Raw genomic sequence first — 23,490 nt, forward strand, 5'->3', positions numbered from 1 at the left:
GCTGAAGTTGTGTGTTTTGAAAAGATGATTCGATTCTCGCTTGCGAATGGTGATCTACTGTGTGTGTACGGTGAAACAGCATCGAAAGGCCTCAAACTCATGTCATGTATTCAAGCCAGCAAGTATCTCCGCAAGGAATACCGAGCCTTCTTGGCCAACATTGTAGTAGCGGAGAAGGAAAAGAAAAAGAAAGTTGAAGTCAAGGACGTTCCAGTGGTTCGTGAATTTCCTCAGGTGTTCCCTGACGATCTTCCCGGACTACCACCGAGTCGTGATATCGACTTTCGTATCGACCTTATTCCTGGAGCTAACCCCGTTGCCAAAGCCCCTTACCGACTCGCACCATCCGAAATGAGGGAACTCTCGAATCAACTCCAGGAATTACTCGAAAAAGGCTTTATTCACCCAAGCACCTCTCCTTGGGGCGCGCCAGTCCTTTTTGTCAAAAAGAAGGACGGGTCGTTCTGGATGTGCATCGACTATCGGGAATTGAATAAGCTAACCATCAAGAACCGATACCCCTTGCCTCGAATCAACAATTTGTTTGATCAGCTACAAGGTGCAACATGTTTCTCTAAGATCGACCTGCGTTCAGGATATCATCAGCTACGGATTCAAGAGGAAGACATTCCTAAAACCGCTTTTCGAACCCGTTATGGCCAATACGAATTTGTTGTTATGCCCTTTGGTCTAACCAACGCACCCACGGTTTTTATGGATCTGATGAATCGCGTGTGTAAACCTTATTTTGACCGTTTCGTCATCGTGTTCATCGACGATGTCTTGATCTATTCCAAAATGAAAGCCGAACACGCGCAACATCTACGTTTGGGTCTCGAGTTACTTCAGGGGAACCAACTCTATGCCAAGTTCTCCAAGTGCGAATTCTGGTTGGAGGAGGTTCAGTTTCTGGGTCACATCGTGAATAGTCAGGGTATCCATGTCGATCCTGCGAAGATTGAAGCTGTCAAAAGCTGGATTACGCCTAAGAACCCGTCAGAAGTTCGTTCTTTTCTCGGACTAGCGGGCTATTATCAACGATTCATTGAAGGATTCTCCAAGATCGCTGTGCCACTTACCGCTCTTACTCATAAGGACAAGCCTTTTATGTGGGGAAACGCACAAGAGACTGCCTTCCAAACCCTCAAGCATATGCTATGCATCGCACCGATTCTTACGCTGCCCGACGGAAGCGACAACTTCATTGTCTACTGTGATGCTTCTAACCTTGGTCTCGGCTGTGTCCTCATGCAGCGAGACAAGGATATAGCCTACGCATCTCGTCAGATCAAGATCCACGAGAAGAACTATACAACCCATGACCTCGAGCTAGGCGCGGTTGTCTTTGCATTGAAGATTTGGCGACACTACCTGTATGGCACTAAGTGTACGATCTACACTGATCACAGGAGTTTACAACACATCTTTAATCAGAGAGAGCTTAATATGCGTCAACGCCGATGGGTAGAACTTCTCAACGATTATGACTATGAGATTCGTTATCACCCAGGCAAGGCGAATGTGATTGCCGACGCGCTCAGCAGAAAGAGTTACGTGCTCAGTACCCGAAACATCCAAGCCCAGCATAATCTCGAAACCCTTATCTGCGAAGCTCAACATGCTTGCTTTAACGAGCGTACATTGAAGAAAGAGAGGATCTATCACGATGGAGCTCAGTTAGTAAGCAAATCCGATGGGATATTCTATTATCTGGACCGAATTTGGATCCCTAAGCGGACCGATCTGCGAAAAATCATCATGAATGAAGCCCACAAGTCCCGATATTCTATTCATCCCGGTGCGGACAAGATGTACCAGGACCTGCGTTATAAGTACCGGTGGCCGGGTATGAAACGGGATATCGCTCTTTACATTGGAAGCTGTTTAACTTGCGCAAGAGTCAAGGCTGAACATCAAAGACCTTCTGGCTTACTCGAACAACCGCCGATACCTATATGGAAGTGGGAGAGCATAGCTATGGATTTCATAACAAAACTCCCGCCCACGCCATCAGGTCACGATAGTATTTGGGTTATAGTTGATCGTCTAACGAAATCAGCCCAGTTTTTTCCGATACGAGAAGACTACAAGGTGGAACGACTAGCCCAAATATACACCGACGAGATCATTTGTAATCACGGTACGCCTCATGACATCATTTCAGACCGTGACGCTCGGTTCACTTCGCGATTGTGGGAAACGTTTCAAGCGGCCCTTGGTACGTCGCTTAATCTGAGTACTGCATTCCATCCTCAAACCGACGGACAGACTGAAAGAACGATCCGTACTCTTGAAGACATGCTCCGAGCGTGTGTCATAGATTTTGGTGGTAGTTGGAACAAACACCTGCCATTGGTGGAATTCTCGTACAATAATAGTTATCATGCCAGCATTCAAATGGCACCTTTCGAGGCTTTGTATGGTAGAAGATGTCGATCGCCTATTGTGTGGCACGAGATCGGTCACTCGCAACTAACCGGTCCCGAGATTCTACAAGAAACGACTGACAAAATCCACCAAATTCGAGACAACTTGGTGAAAGCTCGGAACAGACAGAAAAGTTACGCCGATAAAAGACGCAAGCCCCTTGAATTTGCCGTTGGTGACTACGTACTCCTAAAGGTATCCCCTTAGAAGGGTGTGGTCAGATTCGGCAAGAAAGGGAAACTAGCGCCTCAATATGTTGGACCTTTTAGGATTCTGGAAAGGATCGGAAAAGTTGCCTACAGACTCGAACTACCGGAGGAACTTAGTAACGTCCACCCGACTTTCCACGTCTCTAACCTCCGAAAATGCCTTGCTGATCATGATCTAATCGTACCACTCGACGATCTTCAGGTCAATGAAACCTTACACTTCGTGGAAAAGCCTGTCGAAATCATGGATCGCCAAACCAAGCAACTCAGGCGCTCACGCATCCCTATCGTGAAGGTCCGATGGGATGCCAAACGAGGCGCGGAGTTCACTTGGGAACTCGAAAGCGACAAGAAGGCCAAGTACCCACAGTTGTTTAAATAGATCTGAAGCGTCAAATTGGTTAAACGATGCACGGTGATGTGCAGCTTCAAGCCTAATTACAGGACGAAATTCCCTAAACAAGGGGAGGCTGTAACACCCCGTGTTTTCGAATGTCAAAGTCATAGTCCAAGTCAACTTTGACTTTCTTTGACTGTAGATAGTCTATGTTATGTTTTAGTTGTATTATGTGGAGTAAGTGTTGTAATCAGCAAGAATCGAAGTAATCGAATGTTTTAACGCGAACCGATCTACGACTGTGAATGATAGGAAGTAACAATGCGATAAAGTTAACTAATCAGTAATCAAACCGATCTAACAATCATCGAACTCGAGACTCGAATTATGCGAATTTTGGTATTGTTATACGTGTGTGTGTGCCTTATGTGTTACTTGTGCGTGTTTACTTTATGTTTGGTGTGGTATTCAAGCAAATCAATCGAAAATCGAATCGAAACGTGAAATGCAGATGCTTATATGTAGATATAGTGATTGGGACTGAAAGTAATTTGACTAGGAACCCTATCGTATTCGTATCAGCGTCCATCGAAATCAAAACATCGAAATTCGTCACGAAATACTCGAAGTGGGTCGCGGATCGAACGGGAGGCACCCCGATCGAACAGGCCAGCCGATCGGCTAGCATCTTCCTAGCCGATCGAGCAGCCCACTCGATCGGAGCTCCTGGCCGATCGGCTGCCACTTTCCTCTTTTGGAGCCTATAAATAGGGTTGTCATTGTCACACTTTCTATTTTTGGAAAGCTCTGACCGAACCAGCCATCTTCTTCACCTTTTCTCAGATTTCTCTCAACTCCGGTAAGTTTTCGCTCTAATTCTTGTACGTTTTTTATCATTACTTGATTCTACACCTTTCTATCTTTCAAAACTTGGATTCTAACCATGAAATCACCAAGATCTAAGTGTTCTTGAGTGATGTCATCATGGTGTTCTAGAAGAACATCAAACTTTGGCCTCATTCAACCATGATTAGCTTAGATCTAACCGATTTCCACATAAACAAGTTAAGATCCATCAAAGATCTAAACATCCACATGTTGTGAAGGATTGAAAGAAGGAATCCCAACTTTCTTTCAACTCTTTTACACTCAATGCCTTCAAACTGTTAGAAATGGAGCTTGAACCGGCTAACTAATCATTGTAACAGTTAAAAGGTTCAAGATTCGGATTCTATGTACAAGGTTCACCGACAATGGTTTAAACTCTAAACCAACGTTCCGAACCGTTCATCGGCCGAACTTGGGTGATTCCTGTCCGAGCCAAAGAAACAGGTAGGAACGGAAGGTATCATAGTTCAACTCGTTGTCAAGATACCTTGAAAGAATGATAAATAATCAAACAGCCAAGTGCTAGACGAAAGGCCGACCGGGTCAGACTTGCTGGCCGAACGACTAGGCTGTTCGAACAGCCCAGCCGATCGGACATACCAGCCGATCGACCGGGCCAGCCGATCGGCTAGCACATGGTCCCACACATTTAAAATCTCATGAAGCATAGTATCGAGGGAGGGATGTTCGATTGAACTGCGTTTGGTGAACATTACTCTTCGGATCATGAGATACTACTCTTCAACATTTAATCGTTTTCACAACTCGTTCGTAGCAGGGAATGCCAGCCGATCGAACAGTCTGTTCGATCGAGCTACATTCTGTTGAGAACTACTTCTAAATTTCCCAGCCGATCGGTTAAGCCGGCCGATCGAACGGACCGTTCAAACGATCGACCTGAAAGGTAAGGACATTTTTGTGTTCTCATATACTACAACGAAAACTTCAAAAGTTCAAATCCTCAAACACAAACATACCAGAGGAAGAAACAATCCACTCGAATGGCCCAGCCAATCGAGCCTACCGGCCGATCGAACAAGACTGTCCAATCGGATATGCCAGCCGATCGAATAGACCGTTCGATCGAACCTGCCGTTCAATCGACCAGCCCATTCGATCCATTCACACTTGTCTTATTTTTCCACATTACTCATTGTTATGCTATCGAACTATTCAGGCTAACCCTACTCTCAGCGCTCCCTTCAATCCATAATCAATCACTGTGAGTATACTCGATCCCTTTTTGCTTTTAGCACTTTTGGGTGTTACATACGTTACCTATCAAATCACAATCAAACACAAACTATTTGAACGCTAACCATTTGCATAGGCTACTTGACTAAATGAATGTTGTTTATTATGTTTACACGTGGAGTGCTATCTACCTGCCTTAGCAACACAGTACTATAGTTTGGACTCAGCACCCGTTCATACGGGGTTTGTTAAGGACAATTACTTGCATGGATTACGGTGGTAATCATGTATTGCGAACCGTCTCGGACGGTCAACCCGCAGTCGTTGGTACCGATGGTCCCATGTCGATAATTAACATGCTTCGTTTTCCTCTGTGTACGTGCCTGGTTACGCGTAAACTATTCGAACTCTATATGCTATTATTAAACTTGTGTGCTCACCTTTACATTTTATGTATTGACTTTATTTTAACGTATGTGACAGGTGCTTAAGTTGCTAGGATGCTTAGGCGCGTGGTGATGAAATCGAGGCTAGGGAGTCTAGAAATAATAAACAATTGTCTGTAATAATAATTGAATCTGAGTTGTCGGAACGAAATTATTTGCCTAGTTGCTTTCTATGATAACTTGTTTATTTATTTGGGACACGGTATGGGACGTGTCATTTAAACTGAATTTATATAATAGTTGTTGTGGAAACTTCTGGACAATCTGTTTCGCTCAGTACCGCGCCCCGATGATTCCGCCATCGGTTGGGGTGTGACACTGACAGGTCTGAAAAAGCAACTACTCACATCTCCGACAAGACAGCCACCTCAGATGGAACGTCAGTCACATCAGTTGTCCTCATCTCCATCAAGAAACTTCCCTTAGAAGAACCTCCAAAAAGTGAAGTTACCATCATGCGCCATGCGCCGTTTTGGCTCAACTTTGCAAGGTTATCTTCATGCGTCGCGCGCCATTTCGGCTCAACCTTGCAAAGTTACCATCATGCGCCATGTGTCGTTTTGGCTCAACTTTGCAAAGTCACCATCATGCGCCATGCGCCGTTTTGGCTCAACTTTGCAAGGTTACCTTCATACTGTGACAACTCGTAATTTAGAACCTTTCGTTGTACTCTGAATGCAACCTGTATGTACGTGATGTGATTATGTGGTACGTTGATTTTAAAGGAATGTTATGTTTTATGTTGTTATGTGTTTATAACTTGGTCGCACAACTTAAGCTCGATCACACAATCCCTTTTGGGCCGCACACAATGATTCCAATCGCACACTCCTCTCTCTGCCCAAACTATTGTTCGAATGCATAACCCAAAGGGCAGCCCATGATGGGTTCGGCCCTCCCCTTTGCACGCATAACACCCATGATGAGGGTGTATACTCCTTATTATTCCACAAAACACTCAAAACACACAAACCCTACTCTCCCTTCTCTCCTTCGAAGACCGGCGGCAGCCCCCTTCATCATTCGAAGTCTCCTTCGTTTCCAAACACCCAATTCGGTTAGTGTGCTGTTATGCTTGATTGTATGATTATCGGTATTCTGATTTCTATGATTGCTATGAGAAAACTAGGGTTCATGCTAGTAATAATATTGATGAATGTCGTGATCATGAACCAGAGTCATATGTTCAATTGCTATACGTAAACATATATGATGGTCAGAACTGTTATGATTAATGGATCGAATGATGGTATATGTTAACCTAGGATCGAATGTATGTTAAAGGAGATGATTTTAATTGTGTGTGTAATTGATTAAGTTGTATTGACATGAGAAGTTGCCTGATGAATTGGTTTACTTGTTGATGCTCGAGTTGTATGGCTTGATGATCCGATGATATGTGTGCATGATAAGTTGTTGTTCATGGTTAGATAATTAATTAGGGTTCATGAGAATGATTGGAAATCCCTTGATTTGATCGAATAAAGGAGCAATCAGAAACTGTTAATAGTTTGATTGGATAGAATAAATGGAAACTAGATAACTGATTGCATGATTTTAGGGAAATTGTAACTGATCGCATAATAGCAATCGCACAAGGTAGTCGCACAAGATAGGGATGCTGAAGTACAGCTGTTAAAGCACATAATACTGTCTTCCTATGCATGATCGCACAATATAGTGCGGATCGCACAACATGCTGTGGATCGCACAAGTTGTGCTGATCGCACAACATGTTGGGCCGCACATAACTGAACTGTTTATTATTGGGCCGCACAAGAAGTTCATTAGTTTAATGTTTATGGACCGCATATGTCATTGGGCTACGGGTGTTTGGGCTGGGTCGCACAAGCATTGGTTGCACATATTGGCCCAATCGCACAAGATATATGGGCCGAATGTGGTGCGGATCGCACAAGACCATTCGAATCACACAAGGCCATTCAGGTCGCTCAAGACACGTGGGCATGAATGACTGGGCCACACACTTGTGTACGTGACGTTTGGACTGTTATGTGATATGTGTATGTGGACTTGCATGTTAGTTGCACGTTCCTAAATGTGAACTTATGATATGAACCTGGGAACGTGCTAAACCTCTAATATGAGTTACTGGCTGAGGTGCAAAGTGTACTATGTGGTAATTATGTGATAGTATAACATATGTTACTGTTGGATTTCATGAACTACTGTTACAACTCATATAATGATGTGTGTATGCTACATGTGTAACATGAATGTGGAATATGTAATTTACATGCATACAAACTGATTGTCTTTTGGTAACCACGGTAGGGTTTGATTGACCAACTGGGAACGGGTAATGTAACGTAACATACCGAGCAATCTAAGGTGAGTTCACTGCTCTTTTCCAAGCATGCGTCCCGGGGAGGGACATCTGGTAAACGTTCTAGGGAGGAATGTCGGGTAAATGGGTTTGACTGGAATGTTAAACCTGGGATGTTGGTTATACACTCATATCTATCATTAAGTCCCATCATATACCGAATTGGTTGTCGGGGAGGCAACGGGGTTATTAGTTGATAGCGCTATTAGGTTTGGCACCCTCACACCGTACCAGGGAGGACGGTCGTGAACTAATTACCTTAACCACTTGACCAATGTTTGATAGAGCATTGGGGAAGGGCAAATAATCTGGAGCCATCTGCGGTAATCGAGTTATTAACAACATCGAATCTCTGAATTGTTTTAAACTCACATCTGGTAACTAAATGTGTTAACAAACTTTGAACTCACCAACGTTGTCTGATACACTTTTCTGCATGCTTGCAGGCCTATAGGTATATGTCGTTGGAACTTGCTGTCTGGGATGCTGGAGTGGTCATGGGTCGAGATACATGGAATCACGAGACACATCTAACGGCTTACACACACTTGAATTTTGAGAACAGAACAAATGATTTATGTTTCCGCTGAACATGTCAAGTTTAATAAATAATTTGTAACACTTTATTTCAATGAATGCAAGTTTTTATTTGAATTATTATTATCAGTTCAATGTGATTGGTGGCTAGAGCCTGGTACGTCACACGCCTCGCGGGGGTTTCCGCATGTGGTATTTTGGGGGTGTGACACATACGCCTCGTCCCATTTCGGCTCAACTTTGCAAAGTTACCATCATGCGCCATGCGCCGTTCTCGGCTAAACTTTGCAAAGTTACCATCATGCGCCATGCGCTGTTCTCGGCTCAGCTTTGCAAAGTTACCATCATGCGCCATGCGCCCTTTTGGCTCAAATTTTGCAAGTCCAGAATCCCTTATAGACGATAAACTCAACTAGAAGGCACACTGGACTGGGGGGGGGGGGACTTGAAGAGGTATAGTCCCAATTCCATGCACACATGGCAGGGACCACACCATCTTTTTTATCCGACATGGCGCCTACATCAGCAAGCGTAACCAGAAGCTTCTAGAAGCTTCTGGAAGATATCAAGGTGGCACCAAAGATGTTCCTCCAGACAAAAAGGACAACATGTGTCACCAATAATCAGACGCCATGTGGACCTGCAACACGATCTAAGGACAGACCGACAGCTGCGGTATTAATCTCCTACCTAGACGAATAACAGCCTGCCACGTCATCCACTATCCTGGCCACAACAGAGGAGACCAAGAGGATATTCCTCTTAGTCGGATAGCTGGCGCCCGGTGGCAGCTGTCAAGGCCTCTCCTCCCTCTTTCATCCTTCGGCTATAAATAGGACCCTTCATCATTCAGGTAGAACATTCTGCTCTCCTTACATTTCACCTACAACATACACTATTTCTCCTCAGAACAGTACTTATTCTAACGCTGAATAGTGGTCACAAGGAGAACCCCCCTATTCTCCTCCTTGTGGCGAGTCACCGGTGTTCTGTTTTGCAGGATATCAGTCATCAGCGAGTAGAGAAGGAGATTGAACCCCATATACGAGACGACCCTGCTGGTTAGCCCTAGTGTTAACCAGTGTTTCATCACATAAGAATAGCAGGTAAACGAGCAACAAACTGCGCCATCCCTTTCTAAATTGTGTAATGTGACTTTTTGAACTTTCAGTTTCTTGATTCTTGATTTTTTGCAAGATTTTGTTGGTGGGCATGCTGCATTAGTTGTTACTAAGGGAATTTGCAGATCAGTTGGTTGAAATTTGTTGATTTTGAAGATAACGGTGGAGATGGTGGTTGTGGGTTTAAGGTGAAGGTGGTAATGGAATTTAGAGAGAGAGATGGGGGGGGGGGGGAATGAGGGGGGCCAACAATCTTTTTATCTTTTTAAGTTTTTTAATTGGTTAGGGGTAATTTAGTCATTTCGCACACATTTAACAGAGAAAACTAACTATCATCCACTATAGGGATCATCCGAGTAACAACCGAGCAAACCATAAGAAGCACGAATGTAATTTTTAAAATTTGAGAACTAAGAGTGTTACTTTGACAAACCACAAGCACTATACGTGCATTTTACTCTAAATAAAAAGTAAAAAATGGCTTTATAATACTATTTTCCTAAAAATGATTTACTATCAACATATTTTTGCCGTAGTAACAAAAAATCGCCGCCGTGAATATTCCAGAAAACCCTAATTCCCAAAACCCCTGGTCTATATAAGAAACACCACCATTGTTCACCCAAATCATCCAAACCATTCCCGTTGGTCTTTAACGGTAACATTTTTAAGTTCATTGCATCAGTTTGTATTTTATTTTTGTTGAACGAATAAGAATGGAGGTTAGCTGTATCGATGATGAAAGATGAAAGGCTTGTTTCTCATGAACATTCGCAGTGGCCGCCTGATTGAACTTTCGCCTTCGCCAGGCTTGAGAGTTCATGTTGCTCTTTCCTTCCTTCCTTGGATGTCTGAGATCCTCCTCTTTTTTTCTTTTCTTTTTTTTATTTTTATTTGTTTTGATGTCTATAAGAAACTGGTGATGATAATGTTAAGGCTTGTTTCTCAGAAACATTCGCAGTGGCCGACTAAGAGCTTTCGCCTTCGCCAGGCTCGAGAGCTTGTGCTGTCTTGCTCCTTCCTTCCTTGGATGTCTGAAGTTTCAATATTATACATAAATTATTTATTTATTTATTTATTTATGGAGATTTAGTGTGGGTTTCTCAATGATGATTTCAATAGATGACGAGTCTGATGTAATATCCATTCCATTCAATTATGAAGACGAATCGAGGCATTTGTCTGAGAGCCAACCCATCTATACTGAGTCCTTTGTTTTTAAAAAAAAAATGGCCGATGATAAAATTCAAATTAATGACAAGCATATGTCTGAATAAATAAATAAATGTTGTTAATCTTCTCCATGAGGCCACATTCATTTTGAAACCGATGAGGATTAGATTTGTGTTACAACAATTTTACTGCCTTCCTTCCTTCTAAGGTTTGTTTTTATTTTAAAATATATTTATGGTTTTTGATTGAATATTTGATGATTTTGAGGAGTTCAGATGATGATCAATTGCATAGTTCAAATGAATGTTTGTGATTAGAAAAGTTTTAGTCTTTCCGATGAACTCACATTTTTTTATATTTTTTAATTTAATAATGATTGTATTTAAATTAGTGGGATAATGACGACTCCATGTGATAAGGTCTCGTTCGTCGTAATGGTGTGATGAATTCACACCTTGCCCCATGTGATAAGGTCTCGTTCGTCGTAATGGTGTGATGAATTCACACCTTGCCGACCATCCTGTTATACCACCACCCATAAACTGAATCCCACATTATTTTTAGAAATTTTAAATGATTTTTTTAATTTGATAATCTTTGGCAACTTAAACATACGTACGAAATAATTTATGTTGTAAATCTTTTATCCATGATGCCATTTCTGTTTGTTAAACTGTATTTTTGTTTGTTTTTAGTGAAAGCTGTGATGCAGGTTTGACAAGAGAAAGGTCACAACTTCATGAGAAAATCAACTCTTGTTTGTATAGCTAGTCGTTACCATTTTTAACGGCTTGTTTCTCAGAGACATTTGCAGTGGCCAAACCAAAAGCTTAGGCCTTCGCCAGGCTTGAGAGCTTGTGCTGTTTTACTCCTTGGATGTCTGAAGTTTCATGTATTTGTTTTTCTTTTTATGAACGGCCAACAAAGCAATTTTATTACGAAAAAAGTGGCACACTAACAAACAAATTGGACGGCCAGAAATGTACAAGCAATGCAATCGGCACAACACCTAATTACATATTTCGAACAATAGCCACCTCTCCCATGTTAGCTAGTTTTAGAATGATTTTTATCCATAAAAAGGTCAGCGTCTTGATGTCATCCCTCAGCCTCCCAAAAGACATTTGCTCATCCGCAAAAAGATGAGTTTGTTTCGACTGCGCCATATGTGCACTAGATAGTCGTTTGTACCACCATGTATGTAGCCTTCTTCTACCTTTTAGACCCGTTTATGAACTGAAGTGAATGCAAAGATGGACGCACCTTTACTTGCACCAAGTCACAACTGAGTCCCGGAACTCTTGTGCCAGCCTGCACGAGACGAAAATGAGATCGGCGGGTTCATTTTTGTCCCCGCAAAAGCTGCAACTTACCTCTTCCATAGTTGCATTTCTACTTACCAATTTTGTTGGAACCCGATTACACAGCTCTCCAAGCAAGAAAGTTCACTTTTAGAGTTCAAACCTGAATCCGCTATCCGTAACACTCATGCTTTGCAGCGTAGTCCTTGCACTGCGTACCAACAACACAACCTCCATCGAAACTAATAAACGAACCAGCCCATTCATTTCAGTCAACTCCCCGAGTGTTTGCAGCCTTCTGGACCAATGGAACCTCTGAATCGAAGTCCCACCTGCCCAAACCACGCTCTCCGCAATGGAATTACCTTCCCCTCCCCATACATCATCCCACGAATCAAGGTCGCCAAAGTAATACACCCCTTTGAAGTCTTTCGTTATGCCACCTATTTGTTTCCAGGGGCTCGGGAGCGAGAGCCTCATAGGGATGTAATTCCAATTTCTAGACCCACCATGTACACACCGAACCACCTTACTCCACAGACCATTCACATCCACCTTGAATCTCCACCATCACTTGGCCAATAAGGCAACTAAAATATGTAACAACTAATTAAAGAAGTCATATACTATACAATCAGCCCAAACTAGTGAAAACTCTAAAAGTGAGCATCTAAATTGTTAGCAACATACAATTCGGTCAATGCTTAGACAAAATGGTCAAAGATACATATAAATTGTGTCAACATGTTGTTCAACCCCACAACATACATTTCGCTGTGTTAAACATTTTGCTTACCAGACATTTGGCTGACTAGTACATTCCTTCGGGACTATACAAGAGTGGCAAGAAGTACCTAAAAACCCTAGATTACAACAGTGGCGGATGTGATCAGATGGCGGTTGTGATCTAATGTCGCACCCAAATCGATGAAATTGATCGAACAATAGCCAATTTGAAGTGAAACAAAAAGAAAATTGAAACGAAATTGACCGAACCCAGGCTAAATGAAAATTCGATATAATCACGCATGTTATATCAAATAATCACACACGTTGTTGTACGTGATGTATATTTTTTTGTGTATATAATGGATTCTGAATCATTTGAGAAGATATAGTACAAACGTTATGTGATAGAAAATTACATGGAGTAAAAAAACACATACGGTGTTTTATTGGTCCTGATTATAATAATGAAAATATAGTTATGGATGTTGTTATAGATGTGTAGAGAATCTGTTATTAAAAGAATGTTAATCTATTTTCATTTTTATTTTTCTAACATTTTTATTCATGCGCTTACTTGTTTTTATATTATATATAACTTGATTGAGTAAATTACAACTTTTGTTTGTCCTTTATGTTAACACCATTTGTACTTGTTTTTATATTATATATAACTTGATTAAGTAAATTACAAGTTTTGTTTGTCCTTTATGTTAACATCATTTGTACTTAACGTTTCAAAATCTTGCACGTTATGTCGTCTTTTAGCTCTGATTTTTTGGTTAAGTATGGTCATGTGCCTTGCACATGAGAGGTATTCTTGTCATAATAATGTAAAGAACTGTTATTCGAGGACTATTTTTACAGAAAATAAAAAAGAAATATATAAACTCTCCTTTCACAATACCTGCAACCACCACCAACCCTAAAACCCAAACCACGGCTTCAAACCTGAAACAACCACAACTTACCACATCTTGCAAATGACCCTGAAATCGGTCACTACTACAACTCATTCTGAAAATCGCCAATCTTAACCCATAGGCTATCAAAACTCCGGTTATAGGTTACATCTGCCTCCGTCGTCGGCGTACGTGTCTAGAAATGGCAATGGGCCGGGTATTGGTAATCCCAGGCCCGTACCCGGTTGTAATTCTTTGTCCCATACCCGGTCCGTTACCCGTCGGGTATTTTTCGGGTAGTTACCCGTCGGGTATTTTTCGGGTAGTTACCCGTCGGGTATTTTTCGGGTAATTACCCGTCGGGTATCGGGCATACCCACGGGTATCGGGTATACCCGTTAATTTCTTAAAAATACCCGTTGGGACAAATGTGCAACTTTTACTTTGATGTTTATATAATTTACTATTTTAATGACTATAACAAATGAAAATATGATTAACAACTTACATATCATATTCAGATCATAAATACTACTAAATTAAAACGATTACTCAATTAAGTAATTGTATCAGGACCACCTAATTGCATAAAACATCCACATAATAAAGAGTGATAACTTCCATATCCAATTCTCATGCTCAAAAATAAGTTATATGTTCACTAAACACTTGCCATATACATATCCACATATAACTATAGGGAAGGTAACAAGTACATGCACTAAGTTTATATATATGGAAATCTATAATATGATGCTTTCGGGTATTATTCGGGTAAATGGGCCGGGTATCGGGCGGATATCACTAAATCCCATACCCGTACCCATACCCGAAATTTTCTATTTTTAAGCTCGTACCCGGCCCATACCCATTGGGCTTCGGGTATACCCGGCCCGTGTGTTTCGGGTTTCGGGTATACCTGTCGGGCTTGGGCTTTTTTGCCATCCCTATACGTGTCTGATCGGAGTCACCACTCCTGAATCTCTTTGCCGGAAAATCTGTAATCATTAAATGGAAACCGCAGGTAACAAATCTGATCGTGAACCACACTATGCAACAAGAAACGAGACTGAAATCTGATGGGTAAGCCTTACTAAACGGAATAACGTATTTGGATCCAGAATGTAATCGTGCCACAACCAGCGCCTTTCGATTCCACCTCAGTATAAGTTGATGTGATGTTTGAGCGAAGATGTGCGTCTGTAGAAAGGGTCACGAGAGAAGAGAAGAACAAACGCTGGTGATCGCTGCAACGTAGCCAACCGGAGCGGGGTTGTGTATGTTTTTGATAATCTGAAAGTGTAAATTAGTGTGGAATTGAAGGGAACACTCAATTGAGAAAAATGGTTTGTGAAATTAGGGTTTTAGGTTGATTATGGTGAGAATTGGGGAAGATGATGCAGAGGGTTAGAGATGAGACAAATTGTATTATTTTAATGTTTTTTATTTTATTTTTGTACACAATAGTCCTTAGACATATGTTATTTGTAGTATAGTCACTGGATAACGAAATGACAAAAATGGCCTATTGTGCAAGGTACATGACCATACTTAACCAAAAAATCTAACTGGGTTAGGGCTAAAAGACATAATGTGTAGGATTTTGAAACGTTAAGTACAAAACTTGTCAACTTACGCGCCAAAGGACAGCGCCTGAAAAATGGTGTTAACATAAAGAACAAAACTTGTAATTTACTCTATTAACGTTTCACATCTACCGTTTTGAACACAACAAATCTCTCATTTACACAGCAATTGTCCAGCTCTTCTCATATGAACATGCAGAGCCAGAGGTCAGAGCCACCGCTGACCAACATCAGATGAGGTGTGTGCATCTTCGGGTTTTGATTTAGAAGTGGTTCCATTCCAAACCATTTAGCGAACCCAATGCAAATTTGGTTTGGTTCCGAACCGGAAGAGAACCAATGGCATGGAACCAAACCAATAAAGCAACTCTATGTTATGGACTAATACCATTGCAAGGTATGGGACTTGTCCCACATCGGTTGTATGGGCAACTGATGTGGGGTTTATATACCAAATGGGCTCTCTCACCCACAAGATTAGTCTTTTGGGTTGTGTTCTCCTGTTTGGTATGTAACATTGGTATCAGAGCCAGAACTCGGAGTGGTGGCCCACGGAGTGGTGGCCTGGAGAGAGCCAGCCGTGACCAACGTGGCCGTGACCAACGAGGCTCGGAGTGGTGGCCTGGAAAGAGCCAGCCGTGACCAACATGGGCGTGACCAACGAGGACGTTGGCCCTTAAGGAGGGTCGATTGTTATGGACTAATACCATTGCAAGGTATGGGACTTGTCCCACATCGGTTGTATGGGCAACTGATGTGGGGTTTATATACCAAATGGGCTCACTCACCCACAAGACTAGTCTTTTGGGTTGTGTTCTCCTGTTTGGTATGTAACACTCTAGAACCGAGAACCATTTTTTTTATAAATATAGAACTGACAACATAGCCAAATACAGCTGCCTCCTATCCCAATACAGTTTTTTTTTTTTTTTTTGGTTTTGTGGGGTCCATACAATCAGACCAGCATTGACCAAAAAAACATTTGACTAGGCGGGCAAAGAGTATGAGCCGAGCACCTACAACTTCTTATCAGTAACCATGAAAACTAGATACCAGAAACCTCATGGGACTTGCCAATACCCTGCTAACCAACAAATGCAGCTTGCGCTGAGCAGATAGCCTTTAAGAGGTTATGTCAAGAAACCAATGGAAGCAAGATTCAAACCTGAGACCTTTGCTAGAGGGACTCAGTTGCTTAACACCCCTTGAAGATTACCTGGTTTTCGCAAGATGGGAGAAGAAATGCACTTTCATACCCATAACTATCTCACACAAACCCTAATTATTTGCATAACATCTTTTAACAACATCCACCTAATAAGAATGTAGCAGACCAGAAACCAGAGCATCCGCATAACGTGTTTGACCCAAATATGATCACTTGTATATTTGATACTGTACCACAAACATTACTTGAAAAATTGGTTCAAAGAGTATAAATAAAGTTTAAAGAATTCTAAACCAAAATGTTTAGACACACATCAGCATCCAGTGAACAAACCAAGCTAAAGAAACCACTCAATGCATTTGATAAACCTAACATGCAACTTCCCCGACTCAATAGGACAGTGTCCTAAATTGGCTTGTATACTCACTTCCGAATAATATGTTGACTAAAAGCTTTGTCGGTTTTGAGTTTTAAACCTTCTTTATGATCTGCACAACATCTTCATCTTCAAGTTCATGTTCCTATCATTTATAAAAAATTCATAAGAATCATTATTATCTAGGTTAACACAAGACCAGTGTATTTTTAATGCATACAACCGTTATGCTTAAAAAAAAAATACTAACATTGTAAACTTTTGTAGTATGAAAGAATATGAAGAAAAACAGCTTACCTTGCCAACTCTTTGCGGCTTGTGTTTTGCACTAGAACCCCATACCAATGCACTGCATTAACGTATACGATCAATGACAAAGTTTTTACTTTTTGTCACCAAAAACTAAATTCTTTTCTAGTTTTACGAAAACTATTTCAGAAAAATCACTTACTACTTAAACTGCTTAAGCATGTCCTTGTGAATTCTAAAGCAGAAATCCTCAACGGTTTTCTTTTTAGACGAAAGAATTACAGGGTCCTCGTAGTCCGGATTCATCCCTTTGGGTTTTGTGTAAATACGAGTCAAATTGAGATATTCCCATATCATTTCTAGCAGACCATCAAGGTTCCATTCCAAGTGAGCACTGCAACACATCATAGAAGTTACAACGAGATGCCACAGTAATAAAAGAAAGAGTAAAATGCCATTTACGTCTCTGAGGTTTGGCCAATTTTGCAACTTCCGTCCAACGGTTTGTTTTTCGCATCTGGATCCAAAAGATTTGAAATCTTGCCAATTTCTTCTGGCTCATTAACTCCATCCATTTTTCTCCGTTAAGTCAGGTTTTTTTCATACATAAAGTGAAAAAGACCGAATTGCCCTTCAAGTGAATTCTTGTACATTATGCTGAATGCTTGTACATAAAGTGAAAAAGACCGAATTGCCCTTTTAAGTTAACAAAAAAAGGGAAATACCCCTGACTTAACGGAGAAAATTAATGGAGTTAACAAGCCGGATGAAAATGGCAAGATTTCAAACCTTTTGGATCCACGTGGAAAACCAAACCCTAGGACAAAAGTCGCAAAACTGGTCGAACCTCAGGGACGAAAATGGTATTTTACTCTAAAAGAAATGAACAAAAAGATTATAGCATTGTGATCCATATATGTACCTAACAGGGCAGTAGTGAGGAAGTTTATCCAATATTTCCAGCTCTTCAAGTGTTATCTGATCTATTTTGTTGACGACATATATGCAAGGAGTATATATCCTACTCCCTTCAATAACATCTATGAGGTCATCGGCGGTTGCATCAAACCTAAGAGTGACATCAGCATTATGTATTTTATATTCACTGCATATTGCCTTCACTGTTTCGAGATCCAGATGTGTGTTAGCAACCGTTGATGTGAAATTAATCCCACCCTTTTCTTTTTTCCTGAATGTTAGATTCGGAGGCTCCTTATTTAACCTGTAACCATATAAAAACAGAAATAAGGTTTTCAAACATTCTTAAAATTTGGAAATCATGTGAAAAGAAACAATAAAAGAACATATTCTAGGTTATGAACTTACCGAATGCCAAACCCTTCAAGCTCTTTTTCGATCAGACGTTTGTGTGTTATTGGCTTTATTGCGTCCAGTACGATCAGGATACAGTTGCATGTCCTGGCGGTGCTGATAACCTAAAGGGCAAGAACAGTCCTTGTTATAGAATATGAAAAAAACAAACACCACTAACAATACGTTAATGATAGTCCAAAACTTTCAGAAATGAAATATAGGGTATGTTTGGCAAAAGTAGCTGGTGGCTAGTAGCTGTAGCTTTTTAGATACATTTGGTGTTTGACAGAGTAGCTGGAGCTTTTAATAAAATGTATAAAATGACCAAATTGGACATAACAAAAAAATTAAAAAGTTTGTGCATTAAAAAGTTCATTATCTTTAGAGGTTAAAATAGTCATTTTTTCCCTAAAAGCTTGTAGCTCCTTCTAAACGCTACTAGTAGGAGCGTTCAACCAAAAGCTTCAAGCTTCAAGCTCCTTCAACCAAACAAGGCTTTTTATTGAGTAGGAGCTTTTTCTTAAAAGCTTAAAGCTAGAAGCTCATAAAAGCTCCATGCCAAACATACCCATAATCATCCAAGCAACAGAGTTCATGCATAAATATAGAGTTTGATTTGATAATTTGCAAATAAGCTAAAGAATCGCGTTCACAGATTACCTGCCTTCCTCTACCCTTTCCATCCTTAGCACCTTCAATAATACCAGGAAGATCCAACAACTGCCAACAAAAGAGGCAAACGATAAATACTAATAGAACAATGAGCCGGAAAAAAAAAACCATTGAACACAGGTATACAAGATTTATGGCATCCATGGCTGCATTACGGGACGTATAAATAGGCCTGTAAATGAACCGAACGAATGCGAACAGAGGCATGTTCGTGTTCGTTCGTTTAACTTTAACCGAACACGAACATATAATCGAACACATTTTTCTTGTTCACGTTCGCTTATTAAGAAAATGGTCATGTTCGTGTTCGTTTATGTTCGTTCATTTAAAACCTAAACGAACATAATTTAACAAACAATAAACAACACAAATAAAAATAATTAACTAATCATAAACGAGCATAAAGTAATATTTTTATAAATAATAGTGATTGATTATGATAAAATGCATTGGAAAACCCATTGTTATTACCAGAAAGCCCAATTACCATTTAGTTATATTTATTTAAGTAGTACTGTAGTAGAAAGTTCCTTTTATGTTAAATATCTATATGAATATAACTACTTATGTATTCAAATTGAAACGAACGAACATTAACAAATTAACAAATGAACGAACAAAAACATGCGTTCACGAACATATATGAACGAACAAAATATGTGTTCATGTTCGTTTGTTTAGTTAAATGAACAAAAAATTGTGTTCAAGTTTGTTCATTTCATAAATAAACAAACTTCCCGCCGAACAAGTTCACGAACAGTTCATGAACGTTCGGTTCATTTACAGGCCTACATATAAATTACAATACTTCAATTCATATAATCAGGATATCAGTAAAAGAGCAATGGTACTAAAAAATAGAGCACAGATACCCCAGGTTATCTAGGGCAGATGTTAGCACAGATAACATCTCCATTTTAAAATACACATGGGAAAAAAGGTAAAACAAAAACAGTAGTACCTGAATCTTAGCTCCTCGATATGTGATAACACCTGGAATGCAGGTGAGGGTAGTAAACTCATATGAAGCAACCTGGTAGCAACATGATACAATGAAGCGTCAGAATGCCAAACGTAAGTTGAACAACAACCAGAGGCTCAATAAAGTCAACTTCTTTAGAAGTGCTGACTTCCCAACAGATTAATGAAATAGATACCTCTGAGAAAGTGCCAGTTAACTTATTTAAAAGCGTTGATTTCCCAACAGAAGGGAAACCCACAAGACCAACCCTTGCGTCACCACTCTTTGTAACATCGAAACCTTCACCAGCACCACCACCGCCCTTTGTTGTGGGTGTGAGAAGCTCCCTTCTCAATTTTGCAAGCTTAGCCTGAAATCACGAATCCAGTGCAAGTGAATGAAGCATTCAGTTCTGCTTAATGAACTAAATGGGCACAAAAGCAGTCTATTTGAAGGAAATGAGTTATATGTACCTTCAGTAATCCCAAGTGATGTGCGGTTGCTTTATTCTTTTGGGTCTTTGCCATCTAAAAGGACAAAAATAACAACGTTCATTGACATTGAACATACATAATATAGGCTACTCAAAATCATATCAAAGTTGGTCAAGCTTCGATACATATAACAAAGACAGAAAAGGAAAAAAAAAACCACTTGAGTGAATTTGTAGCTCCCAAAAATGCAATAAGAGGCTACAATCTAACTAACGAGATAATTTCTACTAGAAATTCGATGTATAATTTCATATATGCTACAAAACTCTATTCCCTAAGTTTGTTTTCTAATACTTGACTCGAAGTTATTAGATTGACACTTTTAAATCATGTCAGGTAACCAACCTTGGCAAAAAATTAACACGTTAAAAGATGTTGCTTTTCAACTCCAGGGCAGTTGAAATTTAGTATACAATTCAGTCTAGCATAGTAGCATGGTGTTGGTCTCCTCAAATTGCTAAAAAGTAATAATTAGTTAGATTAATTACATACTGTATAAATTAATTAACTATTAGCCTTTATACTATTTTTTCCATCAAAGAGTTCAAAAGCTCATAATTAACACCAATCGTCCATACTTTCCAAACATACATATTTGAGTGGCCTTGTTCTTCCAATGGCCAATATAGAATGATAGAATGAACGTATAATTGCAATTTGTCCACCTCAAGAATCTTTTTCTATAGTTTGTAGAATTCCACAGTCAAGTAATCTCATGAAGAGATATACATGAGAAAATACCGTAACTTTTAAGGAGAAAGGAAAAGGTTAAATGCTAACTTTGAGAAGAAATACCACTATGATTAAAAACTAACATTGCTCCCACACCACAAATAATAATAATCATAGTTATTAAAAGCGTTAAGCGCACTAAAGGCGTATAGTCCTCGCCTAGGGCCTAGGCGCAAGGCGCAAAAAAAGCGCGGGCCTGAGAAAAAAAAGCGTACAACAAAAAAACATAAAATATTTTTATATAATAGAAAATTAATACTATTCTTCAAATAAAATAAACTAAAGCTATTATATAACATTTAATATCGTCTATTTAGTACCAAAAGTTATAAAATGCTAGTTTATTAGTGTAGAAAAGTAGTTTCGTTAGACAAAAGTAGAAATCTAGCTAGAATCTTGTCAAATTTCAGAGAATTTGGCCGAAAACTCTGAAGAATATAGGAATCTCGCCGGAACCTGCGCATGAACCATCACTTGGAGAATTAAAGCGCAATTGCCTTGACTTAAGGCGCAATTGCCTCGCCTCGCTAGGAAATTGGGCCTAGGCGCAAGAGGTGATGGCTTTTAACAACTATGATAATAATAATAATAATAATAATAATAATAATAATAATAATAATAAATTAATAATAATAATAATAACAATTAATAAAAAGCCTCACTATAGTTATAACTCATATAATAGAGATTAGAAAGAGAGAGAAATCAATAAGTTCTACTTGCAGCTAACAGCTTCCTATCCATATCACTTAGCTCTACAGCTACCGCAGGTGCACACTTCATATAGCAGAAAAAGCAAAACAGAGCAAGATATTCATCAACAGAACTTTACACAAACAGAAGAATACAAATACCCCGGTCCCCAAATAGAAACCTGCTTTCTACCAAACTAACTCAATGACAACACCCAACAAATCTGAATCCTCTATCCTCCAAGAATGGATCCAACGAAGACAGGTGAGTTCAGTATCGTACGATCCAAATTCCAAACTCACAAATGAATTTCATTTTAGAACATACTATAAATCATCCATTAGGCTTTTGAAAATTTAGGTTACATGAAATTATCCTTTTATATTAATAACAACCTGTGCATATTCAAGTTCTAATACGTAACATAAAGCTCAATACAGAAATCAAATACCACTCAAAAATGTCTAAAATCATATCAAATTTGCAGCTGCAAACAGCTGATTCAAACTTTTATTACTCAATTGCAAACGTTTGTACACATTTAATAAAAAGAAAAAATCACAGTCACTCTCTCTTCACAAAGTTATCCATCCAAATTGAGCTTCCACTTCAACAAATAACAAATTTGTGCAAAAATGCCTCTTATATAAATAAAATAATTGTTGTATGTAACTTAACCTAACTGTAACTAGATAATATCTTTTGACGGCAGACAAATAAGTGGAAACAAAAACTCGATTATAAGGTGTAGCGATGTTTCTAGGGTTTGGGAACTATTGAATATACGGTGTAAGATGAACGGTACGTGGATGAAAATACAAGTTAGAGTGAATGGATTAAACGGAGATTAGAGATGATACCTCATCTTCGATGTCTTTGATCTTCTGCATAACGGTCGCCATTGTTGAAGCAGAGAAGGTGCGCGAGTTAGAGGGTTCTAGAGAAAATGGAGTTGCAGGTAATAAAACCCAGGGTTTGGGTGTTTGAGAATTGGGATTCTTTATTTCTACTATTCTCTAAAAAAAACATTGTATTAGGGGCTGTTTGGCAACTTCTCTGAATGGTTAAGTGCTCAACCAGTAAGAGGTCTGAACCATTAAGAGCCAGTATAATGCTTAACCGTTCAGAGGCAAATGTCTGACCAATTCAGATTAGAGGTCTTAACCATTCAGACTCGGTATAAAACTTAACCATTCAGAGGCAAATGTCTGAACCATTCAGACATCTGCTCGCGAAACAAACAGTCTGAACCATTAAGTGCTGAATTAGTAAGAGGTCTGAACCATTAAGAGCCTCATTAAGAGCTAAACAAACAGCCCTTTAGATTCCAAAGATGTTAAAATCGTGTTGGGTTGACGGGTCGTGTTGGGTTTAAACATCAATATCAGTCAAATACAACCTTTTTATTTATTCATGACACGTGTTACATTTGTACGGTACGGCCTGAAAAGCCGGGTGTCACATAATGCTTAGGGGGATTTTCAAAAAAAAGAAAAGAAAGAAAAACTTGATTTTTCACTTTTAATCCAAACATATTTGATTTTTTTACTTTTAATCCAAAAGTTTTCTTCTTTTGCAATTTAACCTCACAATTTTTTTACGTTCAACTTTAGTCCCTTATACTTTTCTTCTTATGC

The 23,490-nt window shown here is 39.7% G+C and overlaps 1 protein-coding gene, 1 long non-coding RNA gene, 3 other non-coding genes and 2 pseudogenes across 5 annotated transcripts; 6 read left to right on the forward strand and 1 right to left on the reverse strand.

Moving 5' to 3' along the window:
• Positions 1 to 10,052: 10,052 nt before the first annotated feature.
• On the forward strand, positions 10,053 to 11,792 carry LOC118487254. Its single transcript, XR_004880974.1, has 2 exons — positions 10,053 to 10,887; positions 11,375 to 11,792. It is a non-coding gene; the product is annotated as an uncharacterized LOC118487254 (long non-coding RNA).
• On the forward strand, positions 10,237 to 10,365 carry LOC118487790. The gene has a single exon (XR_004882733.1). It is a non-coding gene; the product is annotated as a small nucleolar RNA SNORD14 (small nucleolar RNA).
• LOC118487746 lies at positions 10,421 to 10,548 on the forward strand. The gene has a single exon (XR_004882689.1). It is a non-coding gene; the product is annotated as a small nucleolar RNA SNORD14 (small nucleolar RNA).
• LOC118487902 lies at positions 10,608 to 10,697 on the forward strand (annotated as a pseudogene).
• Positions 10,946 to 11,024, forward strand: LOC118487885 (annotated as a pseudogene).
• On the forward strand, positions 11,149 to 11,225 carry LOC118487891. Its single transcript, XR_004882828.1, has one exon. It is a non-coding gene; the product is annotated as a small nucleolar RNA Z43 (small nucleolar RNA).
• Positions 11,793 to 16,542: 4,750 nt separating the features above from the next.
• LOC110912002 (developmentally-regulated G-protein 3) lies at positions 16,543 to 22,869 on the reverse strand. Its single transcript, XM_022156663.2, has 10 exons — positions 22,714 to 22,869; positions 20,408 to 20,461; positions 20,131 to 20,304; positions 19,935 to 20,006; positions 18,962 to 19,021; positions 18,314 to 18,423; positions 17,910 to 18,209; positions 17,190 to 17,381; positions 17,036 to 17,087; positions 16,543 to 16,883 (listed from the first exon to the last, which is right to left on the reverse strand). Exons 1-10 carry the CDS (start codon positions 22,753 to 22,755, stop codon positions 16,833 to 16,835), a joined length of 1,107 nt encoding a protein of 368 aa, XP_022012355.1. The 5' UTR covers positions 22,756 to 22,869; the 3' UTR covers positions 16,543 to 16,832.
• Positions 22,870 to 23,490: the final 621 nt, after the last annotated feature.

Source organism: Helianthus annuus, chromosome 15, assembly GCF_002127325.2.
Source record: "Helianthus annuus cultivar XRQ/B chromosome 15, HanXRQr2.0-SUNRISE, whole genome shotgun sequence".
NCBI lineage: Eukaryota > Viridiplantae > Streptophyta > Magnoliopsida > Asterales > Asteraceae > Helianthus > Helianthus annuus.

Excerpts from the sequence above, each read along its gene's own strand:
- LOC110912002 (XM_022156663.2), bottom strand. The coding sequence starts at position 22,755 with ATGGCGACCGTTATGCAGAAGATCAAAGACATCGAAGATGAG. Across the intron at positions 17,088-17,189 it reads ATGCTTAAGCAGTTTAAGTA|TGCATTGGTATGGGGTTCTA; the intron begins GTAAGTGATTTT and ends ACGTTAATGCAG. Across the intron at positions 16,884-17,035 it reads AGCCGCAAAGAGTTGGCAAG|GAACATGAACTTGAAGATGA; the intron begins GTAAGCTGTTTT and ends TATAAATGATAG.